Source organism: Cucurbitaria berberidis (assembly GCF_010015615.1).
Source record: "Cucurbitaria berberidis CBS 394.84 unplaced genomic scaffold K460scaffold_4, whole genome shotgun sequence".
NCBI classification, from domain to species: domain Eukaryota; kingdom Fungi; phylum Ascomycota; class Dothideomycetes; order Pleosporales; family Cucurbitariaceae; genus Cucurbitaria; species Cucurbitaria berberidis.
The window spans coordinates 3,624,527-3,637,611 of NW_024468938.1; the positions used below are offsets into that span (position 1 = coordinate 3,624,527).

Below are 13,085 nucleotides of genomic sequence, written 5' to 3' on the forward strand. Positions count from 1 at the left end.
TCGTTTTTTTGGCAGAGAGGTTGGCGAGCATGGTGTAGCATAGCAGCCGCTATTCTGGTCTCTCTTGGATACCTGCCGCCTCGCAGCATCTTCCTCTCTTTTGCTCATAGCAATAGCCTCGCATCTTTCTGCAGCACGAACAAACACACGGTACCCGCGACAGCATCACCTTCGCCCACGATAACCGCACCACTCTCGTCTGCTTCTCACGCTGAACAGCAGGCTCACGGCCGCATTGGCACCATGCTCGCAGACCGAGATCCGAATGGCAGCGGCCGTACGTCGCGGGCCTCCAATATGTCTGCTATGAGCCGAGCAACAGGTAAACATGTACACGGGACGGGCAGGCCTGACCTACTTCCGTCTGCTGCCCCCGGCGTCATGTCCATGCTCCGTACCTCCACAGAGATGGGCAACCTTGCTGGCATCACGGGCGATATGTCCAGCATAGGCACCATGCCTCGATCTTCGCAGCGGCGGGGCGCTTCCAGCAGACTCTCGACCACTTCATCGCTATCCAATAACTCCAGTCGAACGAGCAGGCACCATCGACAGTGGCCTTCGTCATCCTCGGCCGCACGACGCTCCTTGACGCGCGAGCACAACGTACCTCAATACGTTCCCGACACCCTCTCACCGACCATGATGAACATACCAGGCTCGTCTCCACTTGTGCCCATGCGGCGCGATAGGGACTCGCATCGCTCACTTTCGATGACCCATACGATGCAGCCAACCTTCAGACTGTCAAGCAACCGATCTCTAGGTAGCCTACGCCACGATCACATTCAGCGACCAAGAAGCCCATATCACTACCCAACGAGACTTCGGAGGCCTGGCCATCGGCCTACTTCACCACCCTTGAGTGATATCAGCAGGCCACACCCAGGACGCCAGTACGGCCACAGTAGCCAAGGGCAGCCCTACTACCCAGGCCAGATGAGATTGAGGATCCCATCGGATACAAGCCTTGGCCATCAAGAGCGAGCGCATAGGATGTCTCGTCGTCCCAGCCGTGGCCCTTCACCAGCCTACTATTCTGAGCCGCGACCAGACATCCCACCTGTGCCGTCGATGTACCAGCACCACATGGCTGTAGAACAGGCTCGCATGCTACACAGGTCTACCAAAGGATCCGTTTCCAGTGGCTCGACGAACTTGCGTACCGATTCCGACACGCCATCGTCTGACATGGCTCTACCACCAACGCCAAAGGACAGGACGTCCATGGAAGTGCTCATCAGTCCGAACGGCACTAGGATGATCTTTGACACTGTGACCGGAGTCCTAAAGGAAGAGGTCGCCACTGGACCACTTTACTACGACTACAGCGAACAATTTGAGCAGGAACACCTCACTGAGCCTGAGATAGACCCAGCTCCGACAGGCTTCGTGAACCGCATCAAGACCATAATTGAAGAGCATGGGTCACCAGTTGAGCTAGGCTCAAAGAAGACTTGCACTCAAGAGGTCAAGGTTTCCATCGAGGTTGTGCGTTCTGGTGTTCCAGATCTCGTAGAGCTCCCTGCTTCCCCTGTACCTCGTCGCATCACAAGAGACTTGATCCTAAAAGCAATCGAATCAAGTTCGACAACGGGGAACATGGAAGCGTCGATCAAGTCTCCAGCTCTTAGAGCTGATTCCGGAACTATTCATTCAGACAGTCTTCCTGTCGCGACTCATTCGTTGATCGAAGAAGAGACCGAGGAATTGTTGCACCCGGAAGGGGAGTGCAGGGATAACCGCCACAGCATCTTGTCTCAGACCGGATCTAGCGTTTTGGACTCTTCGACCCTCAACTTTGCTGTTCGATACTCGATACCCATGGCCACTGGTGCAGGATTTGGGACCGACCAAGCCCCTGAACTTGGCGGCGAGCCCGCTGTGCCAGCTAGTCCTGGACTAAGTACTGAAGATGGTATGTCGGAGTTGTTAGCAGGATACCAGCATACTGAGTCCAAGCAAGAATCCGGTGTGTTGCCACTAGCCGGGGTGGCTCACAAGACAGAGAGGGTATCGGAAGAGCATATGGAAAGGGGAAGCCATGACACCCAAAAGTCTTCCGATGAGCAGTCCTTCAAGTCTTGTACGCATCGTACGAATCCAGTGTCAGAGCCAGCGTCACCTCTCTCGGACCAGGACCGGGACGCGAAGTCTTTCATGTCAGCTACCGATATCTTGCCTGAGCGGGAGCCGTCGGTCAAAGGGTCGGATGGTCGCTCGTTCACAACTTGCAAGAACGCTGACACCCCCGATCGTGCAGCGTCTATGCCACCATCGAGACTGCCATCTTCCAATCTGGCCAATTCAATTCCGCATCATAAGAGGCCAGTATCCGAGATGTCTTTGTCGAGTCCTCCTCCTACTATACTCCGCAAGCAACCGCAGGTTCTTCCTCAAGGTTCCGGCTTCTCACTTGTTATTGGTACTGGCAAGCTGCTGGCCAACTCGAAACCGAGTTCGAAGCAAAGCGCAGTGTCGATATCAGGCTCTTCATCCACTCTGAGCATTACGCAACAACCACCTCCCATTCCACCGCGAGAATCCAGCTCGTCGAAAGAAGCCCAGCGCTACCAGGCTGTGGCCTCTTTCTTAGTGCGTCAGCTGCCATCTCGTTTCGCTAAAGGGCGAAGTCCAACGGAGGATGAAGAAACGCCGAATCTAGATGCTGACGACCAGTCTATTTGCGAGCCAACACATGACACCTTAGAGTCCAGTAGTGTTGCGTCCTCCTCGCAGCTACTCTTAGGTGTCATTAAGACTCCGCAGCAGGTCGACAAACAGGAAGTAGTCTCCAAGGAGCTGATTGCTGCGTCCATTTCGCCCAAGGAATTCAATGCATGCAACATTCGTGGTGTCGGTCCGTCTCCTGCTCCGCGCCAGCATTGTTTCAGCAGCTCGTCTCCTATTATCCAAGAGCCTTCGTCCGTATATTCGCCTCAAGACGTCTCTTTCCACTCTCGTATGCAGTCTTCCCCAGCTGGCGTTCCCATGTCTTCAGAGCATAACCGCCGTGACAGTCAGACAACAACCCACTTGGTCTGGCATGGCGGTCGCCGGTCTCTCAATATTCCTTCTTCTGTGAGCGCTAGTGAACCTCGTCTTCCTTTACCCAGTGTTCAGGAGGATACCACGACCGATCTCAGACTGTCTGGATATAGGTATCCTGGTCCTTCGCATTATCTTCCCGATCTGAAAGAGGAATCGCACGAGGATTCGAGCCTCAATACTAGTGCCAGTAACCTGAAGAACTCCCACTTCCGGTTCCCATTCGGTGGTCCGTCTGGGGTGCGCGGGTCCGTCGACGATGCAATTGTTTTATCCGGGGGCTCGTCCACGGTGTCGCACCGGCGTAGTGCTCTGGGTAGTGTTCTCGGGCAGACGCACGGCCTCCCTTCGATGCAATTCAGTCAGATGAATCTGTTCGAGAAGTTGAATGAAGAGCTCGGGCTGCGCTATCCACGGTCGTTGGAAAAGCTTCCGAATGAATTGCAGGTTTTGAAGGAGGGTTGCCCGCCAGGGTCGGAGGTAGTCAGAGAGGCGCGTGAAAGGTATCGAAGCCTCTTCGCTGAATTGGACGATGAGCTTAAGAAATCAGGAGGATCGGCGCAGCCTACAGCAGTGCTGGATCTTATTACTTCGCAACGGGCCTACTCTCCCGAAATGCTTGCGGCGGAGGTTGATCAACTATCTATTCCGTCAGTTGGAGGTCTCACGCAGCGCATTTCCGAGTTGATACCGTCGTTGAGGGAGTACTACAAGCTTGGTGAGCAGGGCGAGTTCGTTGAAGAGGAGGTGATCATGGAGCACGCATTGGAGGAGATTCACGAGGTTGGCGGCCCGGCGCAGAAGCGCTCATCGGCTCGACTGCGTCCTGTTCCTGGCTCTCCGAACATGGTTGTCATTGACGATGCCCTCTATGAGGAGCTCACCGGCAAAGACAACGAGAATGGTAACCCAGGTCGCCAGGGTGATGGTGCGGAGGAACTTGGCTCCGGTGAAGCTGGCTCAGATGCCAAAGGCAAGGACGGTAACGTGACGCACACACAAACAGCACGCCAAAAGGCTCCCCTCGCGGAAATCAAAGCACCAACGCCAGCCTTTCTGCGTCCACGCTCCCAGACTGTCGGACAACAAGAAGTGCGTGCCTCGTTCGAGTCCAATTTGTCCTCGAGGAGGTCCCTGAGGTCGTTTGTCTCTACGCCTACAGCAACCGATACGCGGCCTTGGAACTTCGACAAGAACTACCCGTGGGCAACAACAACAATACCCTCCGTCGACATTTCACTGCCACCTCTAACGGCAGTGAAACACTCACCTCGCCCTGGGCCGTCACATCTTCGCAACAGGCTGTCTGACGCGTCTACTTCAAGCTCATTTTCATCTGCAAACACAGCTACGGCCTCGCCTTTTGGCACCGCTTCTGGCAGCAACGTACACGCACGTCACCATCGGTTCAGTATTTTTGGCCGTACCGGCGATCAGTCTCACGCAGTGGGCGAACGCTATCCAACGTCTGCCTTGACACCGCCTACGGCCATCTTCCGCGATCATTCTTCTGCCTTTGACACGTCGGACGACGAGGAATTCAACATATCCCACAAAAGCAAGCTCGGACTCAGGAATCGCTTCTCGTCTGCCCGCAACGCCACACTTGACAACAGTACTCGAGCCGGACGAAGCAAGACCAATCCACTCGAGCTCGCGTCACCCGAGTCGACTCAACAGTCTACGACTTCAATCCTCCAAGATCGTGCAGGTGAAACCAAAGCCTTCACTGCAAATCACCGCCACACCTTCCGCGACGCCGAGGGCATGCCCGTTGGCACCTACCATCGCAACAAAATCATCGACCATCTGAAGAAGTGGTGGCACAAGGGAGGCAACCTCATTCGCAACTTATCTCGCCGCAAACGACCAGACGCTACTACCGTCTAGTCACCCACCATGTCCAACACTCAAGAGCAGGAGCGGGTTACCGCCTTCGCCCGCGAGATGACCTTCGACGCGCTGTTCCGTCGCTTCTGGATTGTCTATAGCGACAATCCTGAGCCACCTGCACCGCCACCCAACACGCCTGCGCCGTCTCCTCCTCCTTCCCCTCCTCCTACGCCCCCTCCTACGCCCCCGCTTGCGGAGGAGAACTGAGTGACGCCCACTTATGGATGGTATCTACTACTGGCTGGTATATTTCTTTGCCGCTGGATGGGCACTAGGCCCTTAATGATTGCATGTACTTCTAGGATATCGGGTCTTGGTGGGTTCATAACTGGATGATAGTCACTTGTCTATAGCTAGCTAGCAGTGGATAGTAATGAAAGCCGACTATCTACACTCTATTCTCAGACCCCTTGTAGTCGCCTGGCTACGGCACCATCCTGCTAACATGTGATACAAAGTGTTACAGAGAAACTCAGGCTGGTATATGAGAGTTAAGATGATAGGTACGTGAGGCTCTGAAGGTAGACAGCCTACCTTAAAACAAAGGGATTAGCAAAGTTGCAACTATGAAGAAAGCACTTCTGTCGTACAAATATCAACGTATCACTCTTATTCTTGCACCTCCTGTATTTCTACAGGACTATAGTACTCTACTATCACACAGATATACAAATGTCATGAAACCCTTCAAGGAGTAATTAGGTTGGAGGTACGTGGTCATATTATAGAGCGAAAGGATTTGGTAGGCGACTTCAGAGAGTTATGTAAGAGAGTTAATGAGCCTTGGCTGTCGAGGGTGAGCGAGGCAGTGGAAGTAAGGCAGGTATAAGTAGAGTACACGGAGGTGCATGCCCGACACAAGCAGATTTAGGAGGTCGGACGATGGGACCATGAAGTGAGTGGGCGAGTAGTATTCGCGCTACACGCTCACGCATTTGGTCAGTCAGGGAGGGGGGGAGGGGGGTTTCTTTTCGGATTTGAGCCCAATGCAGTGGGGTGATGAGTTTCCCTTGGGCTACTTCGTTGTGGAGACAGTGGCGACAGCGATGATAATGCAATAGAGAAGCCGAAGTGGGGAACGCTGTAGATCTACATGTCCCTTTGCAGAAGCTCAAAAGCTCTAATTGACGCAATCTGTCTTCGTCAATATCTTCTTTACGCCCTCTTCGATCTCTGCCTTGCTCAAACTCATTCTCTTAATTTGACACGGGCTTCCAAGATTTGTCCTTGGGCGCCTTATCATGTCGTACGTTGAGCAAAATGCGGCACAAGCTCATGGTATCGGCATGGTCTGGAGCGTCGCCTCGGTCCGAGCGGGACCGTTGACCGAGGCGACGCTCCCGGAGACCAAAATATCAACGCGGCAGCAACAATCACATTGCTTTGCATTGCTGACTTTATAAGAAAGTCTGGACCTCGGGACTCATGCATCTCGCATTGATCTTGACTCACGGCCTCTCGTTCATCTCTTGATTTTTACCAGTCAGTCGGCACACATCGAATGTCCGCACGGATGGACTACTGGTACGCACTCTGCTGCGAGTAATATTCTTGGCACAAGGGATTGCGAATGATGGCGCAAGCTATCTCTTAACCCTGGGTTCCGATCAGCCGGCCTACGCTTAACTAACTCCATTTGGAGCGTGCGCCGTGCGGCCTGACGAAAGACGGGACGATATGTTCAGGGAGCGGGATGATAGGGAAGTGGGTACGCGGGATGGATGGTCCGGGATTGTGCCGTTTGAAAAAGAGTGCGTGAGAAAGAGCGCAATTTCAAGGCAGAGTGATGGAGAAACAAGAATTCGATCCTAGTGAAGTGGGGAGAAATCGCGACCAGGAAATCGGAGAACTAGTTTAATTTTTTCTGCGTCGCAAAGTATTCCTGCCAGCAAGAAGTACACAGCAGATCTTGAGCAATGGCTCAGAACTTGGGCTTCCAGCTTTCCCCCTCTTTTTGATTTCTAGCAATCATCTCCGACTTGATGATGGTCGTCTCTGTCTTCCTGATTTTGCCCATTTCAGGCGATGACACTATAGCTCTGTCCGAGTTTGCATCGCCCTGCCACCCCGCTTCGACCTGCTCATCGCTTCCAACACTGATGCTGTCCTCCTCCATGCGATCATACGTCCTGGTACGCTTTGTGTTGATGGTATTGAGCTCCGTTTGATTGTGCACTGAGTTATTGCCATATGCTGTACCGCCGGCTTTGCGACTGCGACTGCGGATGGATGATTCTCCGATGAGATGCGGTGCGACGTGCCGGAAGAAGAGCCGCATAGTAGGTAGGCAGCCAGTAATGATTACGAGGTTGGCTTCTATGAGACTATACTCTTTGTCAGATCTAGTCAAAAGCCGTATTTTTAGGGTGAAATGGGACGTACATCCAGATTCCTGGAGTCACAATGGCCCAGGTTTGATCAATAGTTTTCAGCATGGGGAAGAGGAGGCCGAGGCGTACAGCACTGGTAACGCATGTCCTGTGAAAGTTAGGCTAATCACTGTTACAGAGAGATGGATAGAGTCTTACGCAGAGCCAACCCCAAAGATGCAAATCAAGCCCGCCTTCTATATGAGGCACGGAGTTAGCATTTGTCTCAAAATTACTTTCTTACGTGATTACTTACCTGCACCTTTGGCATCTGTAAACTCACAATCATCGGTATTGGCAGCACCAACAATGCGACGTCCGTGAGCATGTTAAGCACCGCAGTAGCCATATACAGCGGCGTGCGATTAATACACGTGCCCTCCGTAATTGTAACGTCGAAAGTCTTCATGAAGGGTGTGCAAGTGAAGATCAGTGGGAACACGAGTGCAATGTTGTAGCCGACAACGAGGAACATGTTGGCGTAGACGCAGAGGCGGAACCAGCGGAGGTGCGAGAGCTTTAGGTAGAAGAAAAGTAGGGAGAACTTTGCGCATGCGAGGAATGGACAGTAAAGAATACTGGCGACGCTGATGAGCTGCTCTGTAATTAGCGACATGGCGCCTGTGGTGCTTGTCTGATACTGACGTTGAGGGCTGTGTTGACATCATGGCCAGTAAGCTCCCAGATATGGATACCTAAGAATCCTCTGCCGTATTGATCTTTTGAGGAGTCAGTATCTTCTATTGTGGGGTAGCATTGCAGAGGTCACTTACAAAGTATAACAGTCTGGATGGCCACCGAGAAAGCCTGGATAGCAAAAGTAATATTAGCCTTATTGACGCTTTTACATGAATGTCGAGAAGCGTATTGTTGCGTACCCATGAAACGATAAGTACTCCTAAAATCTTGTCAGTCGTCACTCCTCGTGTACCATGAGGTCTTGAGGAGTAAGACCAAATGGGCGACTTACCGTCATCGGCTGAGAAGTTCCTTGCCAGCGCAGTCTTCGTGAAGATCCTAATGCCCATAAAAGCCGCAGAAACAGCCATACCTACAACTCCGAACCAGAAGTTTGCCGCTAGTCCTGATCTTTGCGGGTTCGCGAGATCCACCACATAGCCCTGTGGTGCTGGAAAAATCGGCTTGTCCATATCCATTTTGAAAGACCTTGGATGGCGAGATGAGAAAAGTTGTAAATCGTCGTAGATCTCTCAGTGATAGTGGAGAGAGGGACAGCATTATGGGCAGGACGTATCCTTAGTATGCTTGCCCACCTGTTTTTCCGTGTTTCAGGGTAGCAAGGAAATCGCTGTTGCATATCCCGCCATACTCTCCGCTCCTTCGTGTATGCGATTGGGTATCTGAAAAAGTGGACCAATAGCACAGTTTCCCACTCATTAAAGTTCGCGGTACGCACATGGACCACACGGCTCAAAGTCTTCGCGGGAAGTACAGTAGTCTACAATCCTTCGTCCATGCTACGCAAGCCACACAAAATATGGTGAGCTTGGCACTGCGGTGGCGACCGGGGAATCTGCTTAGCCGAGATACGCGTGTGAATGCTCACTTTTGGTGTTCCTGACCCAACCGACCCGGGCGAGTGGCCACCCCTAGTCATTCGGAAAGTAGGCATTATTAGCGACTAGCGCAATGTGCCAACCGTAAATCTGCTGTGCCTAGTGGCGTAGTGTAGCTATTCGATATCACCGCACAAATCAGATGAGATGCTGATATGCATGCAAGGAGCCGATGGCCTGCATTGTACCCAGTGTCGAAAGGATTGCCTGGGATTGCGCCGAAGCTATGAAGAGAGTGGATCGCGACTTGTCTGTTCTGGACTGGAGGTGCAGCGTAATCATGCAAAGCGGCTGCTGTGATCGCGCTGCCATGGGATGCTTATAAACGACCTCCTCCCATACGGTTTGGTTCATCGTCATCAGTTACTCGTCTCTGGTCTTCTGTCATTCGGGATTTAGTAATTGCTCCTCGTCGTAATGTTTAAACACAATTTGGCGCTGCTTGTCGCAGCGCTAGTCCCTTTTGCAAAGGCCCAGAACGAGACAGCTGAGGCGGCTGTATCATTCCTCTTCCCTGATTACTGTGTATGTCCGCCATATTACCTCATAGCAGGTACACAGACTCACTAGTTCACAGTGCACCGTTCTCTCCTTGAGCCCCCTTAGAGAGCGCCTCCTCTTTCCCGGCCAATCCGCCTTCGAGTCTCGCGTCCACTCTTACTTCGACATCAAGCAGCAATCCTTGACACCGAATTGCCTGGTACAACCAAGAGACACCAAGGAAGTTGCTCTTACTGTCAAGATCTTGACTACCGCTAGTATTTTGAAGCCGTGCAAGTTCGCTATCCGCAGCGGTGGGCATACTCCTTATGCCGGCGCCTCCAATATCGAGGATGGCGTAACAGTGGATTTACAGTACCTCAGCGCAGTCCAATACGACGCAAAGAATAACCTTGTTAAGGTTGGACCAGGTGCAAGGTGGAATGACGTGTTCACTACCCTGGAGCCCCTAGGCGTCATTACGACTGGTGGACGTTCCTCGACCGTAGGTGTGGGTGGTCTTACCCTCGGCGGTGGCATCAGTTACTTTTCCCCAGAACACGGTCTAATCTGTGATAACGTTCTCGAGTTCGAAGTCGTACTTGCCGATGGCCGCATCGTCACCGCTAGCAAAACACAGAATCCCGATCTCTTCACCGTGCTCAAAGGCGGCAACAACAACTTCGGTATCGTAACCAACTTCAAATTCGGAACGTTCAAATACGACGGCATGTGGGGTGGCCTAGTCGCCTACCCTGAGTCCACCATCCAGGACCAATTCAAAGCACTCATCAACTTTTCGAACAACATCGACAAGAACCTCAAAGCCGCCGCTATTGTGATGCCGGTATATCAGAGCGCTGTCGGAAGTAATCTGATTCTGAATACTTATGATTATGCTGAGCCCGTGCCGAGGCCTGCTGCATACAACGAATTCTTCGCCATTCCTGGTAACGTATCAGACACCACTGGGCTCAGAAACATGTCTTCATTGGCGGTAGAGTTAAAGGGTGCGACTACTCATAGGTAAGCCGAAAAATATCATAGATGAAGTTGTGCAAGCACTAAGCGGAGTTCTAGCGTATACTTTGGGACACTCACTTTCGCAAATGACTTGCGCGTCATGACCGAAGCCCACAATATTTTCAAGGACGTGTTGGCAAACCTGAAGGCAAAGGCTACCGGTGACTGGGGGATTTACGTGCTATACCAGCCCCTTCCCCCAGCGTACACGAGAAATAGCGCCGCAAAGGGTGGAAATGTTCTCGGATTTGAGCGTTTCAAGGATCAGGTCCTGTGTCGTAAGTCTTCTCACATCTTATTCGGAACATTTCGAGACTGACTAAATACTATAGTCTACCAGCCGTACATCTCCTGGCAGGGAGCCCAACAAGATGCGCTCTTCCAAGGTGCTGGTGCGGACCTCATCAACAGGATTCGCGCATATGCCGAAAGCATTGGTGCCGACAACCCATACCTGTATCTTGATTACGCGGATAAGACACAAGACCCACTAAAGAGTTATGGCCCAGAGAACGTCCAGAAGATGAAGGCGGCAGCGAAGAAGTACGATCCCCATGGTGTCTTCCAGAACCTTGTGCCTGGTGGTTTTAAAATCTCCAAAGTCCAGTAGATGGCGGAGATTAAATGAGATCAGTCGTGACCGGTTCTTTGTTGTATATATTGACACCTCGGATGTAAATACTACTGTGACATCTTTGAGTCCCTCGCTAGTCCTCAAGTTCCAGGCTTGTCTTCCAATGACAGCAGATTTTGATCTCCATAGCCGCTCACCTCACAAACGAATCGTGATAGAGGCCTCGGGTTTGCTGTTCTGTATACTAACAGTTACAAGTGTGGAGTGGCACCTTGGTCTCGAGAGGTTTGGGGCTGCTGGACCTGGAAGCCACTTTCAGTGTGTGAGGAGAGTGAAGGAGCGATGCGTAACACGAGATAAGTTGATAAGCCTATCAGGTGCCTTGGCGTCATGTGATTGCGCGTCGCCGCGCTACGCGAAGATCCTCTTATGGCTGCGCTGCTTGACCCTGGTCAAGTGCTATAGTACTAATTACCTGGTTGATCTGATGGAAAGGCCGAATATGGGGCTTCTCATAGCTGAATGGGGGTGGGACACCTAGGTAATTCCATAGCCCGATGCGGTTACCCAGCAACTGCAAGTATTGAACCTCGCTGAAGAACACTTTCACCACAAGATTGCACCTGCCATGCGCGAGAGAATGGCTGTTCGCTATCGTTGCCTGCTAGGCAGCCATTGTTACAGCGACACAGCTTGTAAAGCAGCTAGAGACTACATCATTTTCCATAACTTCATTCGTCGCCAATTAACCACACATATCAAACCGCCACTATCATGGACCCCAACGATCCTCGAGACTACTACGCCGATCTCGGTCTCCAACTCGGTGCCTCGCACACATCTATCAAGGCCGCCTTCCACACCCTAGCAAAGCAGCACCACCCCGATAAATCCGGCATCAACGACACATCGGAGTTTAGACGTGCCCGGGAGGCATACGAAAAACTCACTGATGCGTCGTACCGAGCCAAGTACGACAAGAGCTACTGGAATACAAAGTTACACACCGATGGCCACACTGATGTCGACGGCGATGGCGACGAAGGGCTAGGCTACACTCGAACGGCACAATATGAGCAAGAGCAGGAAAGCAGCAGGCCGCCCTCGCCTCCGCCGATGAAGCCGTTTCGTAAACCAGGAGAGCCAGGCTGGCTGTACTTTACAAGCAAGACGTACCAGGAGTGGCAGAAGAAGGATGCCGAGCACCACGCGCGTCATCCGGAGCGAGACGAAGAGTAAGTTGAATACATCGTGCTTTCAGGCAGCTAAACCTTGGATGCTTCACTGACATGCGGTATAGGAAGCACGAAACTACGAACCCCGGCCACACTGCCCACGGCTTGACGGTCCAGATGACGTCCCATCCCGCCGCCAAGCAGCGATGCACGAATCGAGCGCAGCATTGGCGAGGACAAGTAGCTGGGATCGATTACTGCGTCTTCTGTATGGCACAGACGAGGGGAGGGAGCCGGTGTCCAGGATGCGAGGCATTGGCATGTCAGAAGTGTCTCCAAGAGGTCGTCGCGCTGGAGCGGAAGGCGTCTGGAGGACTTGGTGCAAAGGCTCAGTATCGTTCCTCGGGTGGTTAGACGGAGTGGTGAAGGTGGGGGCGTGGCAGTTGTGGAAATCGAGGTTCTTCCGATCTCTTGGCTACGGGGCTGAGATATTTCTGTCGCAGGCGATCTGTTATTTTTCCCCGATGGAGATGGCGTTAGTGGAGGCACACTTGGAGTGCCGTTCATCGCGGTGTCAAGACCATATTCATGTCTTGAGTGCGAAACCCTGCACATCTACGCCGTTGATCATGTCCTGAAACAAAGGAAGAATGCTTCGATATCATTCAACATTCCTACCGACATTACCTAGCGTATTTTAGAATTTGCTTTAGTGTATGGAATAGTTGATGCGGAAGGTGCGTATCAAGTATTGACAAAGTGAAGTGAACAAATTGACACGAGAATGCTACGGTCATGGGTGTAGAAGCAAGTGGAAAAGAAAAGACTCTTCATGCTACGGATAACGAACATGGAGTATTTGGAGAAGAGAGAAGGACTGGTCGATTTGGTCACGAACTTGGTGGCAACTTTCCGAAGCTACTACTTTCACTTCCAAAGCCTTTGA

The 13,085-nt window shown here is 52.1% G+C and overlaps 5 protein-coding genes across 5 annotated transcripts; 3 read left to right on the forward strand and 2 right to left on the reverse strand.

The window, feature by feature from the left end:
- Positions 1 to 243: 243 nt before the first annotated feature.
- On the forward strand, positions 244 to 4,938 carry K460DRAFT_379037 (uncharacterized protein; the record flags this gene model as incomplete). Its single annotated transcript, XM_040935133.1, has 2 exons — positions 244 to 2,721; positions 2,761 to 4,938. The coding sequence occupies 2 exons, from the start codon at positions 244 to 246 to the stop codon at positions 4,936 to 4,938; spliced, it is 4,656 nt and encodes a 1,551-aa protein (XP_040786572.1).
- A 1,679-nt stretch (positions 4,939 to 6,617) lies between these two features.
- On the reverse strand, positions 6,618 to 8,612 carry K460DRAFT_155831 (uncharacterized protein). Its single transcript, XM_040926845.1, has 8 exons — positions 8,281 to 8,612; positions 8,189 to 8,208; positions 8,084 to 8,117; positions 7,956 to 8,029; positions 7,567 to 7,905; positions 7,470 to 7,507; positions 7,324 to 7,419; positions 6,618 to 7,265 (listed from the first exon to the last, which is right to left on the reverse strand). Exons 1-8 carry the CDS (start codon positions 8,465 to 8,467, stop codon positions 6,863 to 6,865), a joined length of 1,191 nt encoding a protein of 396 aa, XP_040786573.1. The 5' UTR covers positions 8,468 to 8,612; the 3' UTR covers positions 6,618 to 6,862.
- Positions 8,613 to 8,835: 223 nt separating this feature from the next.
- On the reverse strand, positions 8,836 to 9,235 carry K460DRAFT_368880 (uncharacterized protein). The gene has a single exon (XM_040933861.1). It carries the CDS (start codon positions 9,197 to 9,199, stop codon positions 9,026 to 9,028), a length of 174 nt encoding a protein of 57 aa, XP_040786574.1. The 5' UTR covers positions 9,200 to 9,235; the 3' UTR covers positions 8,836 to 9,025.
- Positions 9,236 to 9,304: 69 nt separating this feature from the next.
- Positions 9,305 to 11,000, forward strand: K460DRAFT_357655 (FAD-binding domain-containing protein; the record flags this gene model as incomplete). The annotated part of the gene is made up of 4 exons (XM_040932048.1): positions 9,305 to 9,412; positions 9,465 to 10,393; positions 10,448 to 10,668; positions 10,723 to 11,000. The coding sequence occupies 4 exons, from the start codon at positions 9,305 to 9,307 to the stop codon at positions 10,998 to 11,000; spliced, it is 1,536 nt and encodes a 511-aa protein (XP_040786575.1).
- Positions 11,001 to 11,640: 640 nt separating this feature from the next.
- K460DRAFT_387943 (DnaJ-domain-containing protein) lies at positions 11,641 to 12,876 on the forward strand. The gene is made up of 2 exons (XM_040935667.1): positions 11,641 to 12,199; positions 12,265 to 12,876. The coding sequence occupies exons 1-2, from the start codon at positions 11,739 to 11,741 to the stop codon at positions 12,551 to 12,553; spliced, it is 750 nt and encodes a 249-aa protein (XP_040786576.1). The 5' UTR covers positions 11,641 to 11,738; the 3' UTR covers positions 12,554 to 12,876.
- Positions 12,877 to 13,085: the final 209 nt, after the last annotated feature.

Excerpts from the sequence above, each read along its gene's own strand:
- K460DRAFT_155831 (XM_040926845.1), bottom strand. The coding sequence starts at position 8,467 with ATGGATATGGACAAGCCGATTTTTCCAGCACCACAGGGCTATGTGGTG. Across the intron at positions 8,209-8,280 it reads GAACTTCTCAGCCGATGACG|GAGTACTTATCGTTTCATGG; the intron begins GTAAGTCGCCCA and ends ACAAGATTTTAG. Across the intron at positions 8,030-8,083 it reads CATCCAGACTGTTATACTTT|ATCAATACGGCAGAGGATTC; the intron begins GTAAGTGACCTC and ends ACTCCTCAAAAG.
- K460DRAFT_368880 (XM_040933861.1), bottom strand. The coding sequence starts at position 9,199 with ATGGCAGCGCGATCACAGCAGCCGCTTTGCATGATTACGCTGCACCTC.
- K460DRAFT_387943 (XM_040935667.1), top strand. The coding sequence starts at position 11,739 with ATGGACCCCAACGATCCTCGAGACTACTACGCCGATCTCGGTCTCCAA. Across the intron at positions 12,200-12,264 it reads CATCCGGAGCGAGACGAAGA|GAAGCACGAAACTACGAACC; the intron begins GTAAGTTGAATA and ends CATGCGGTATAG.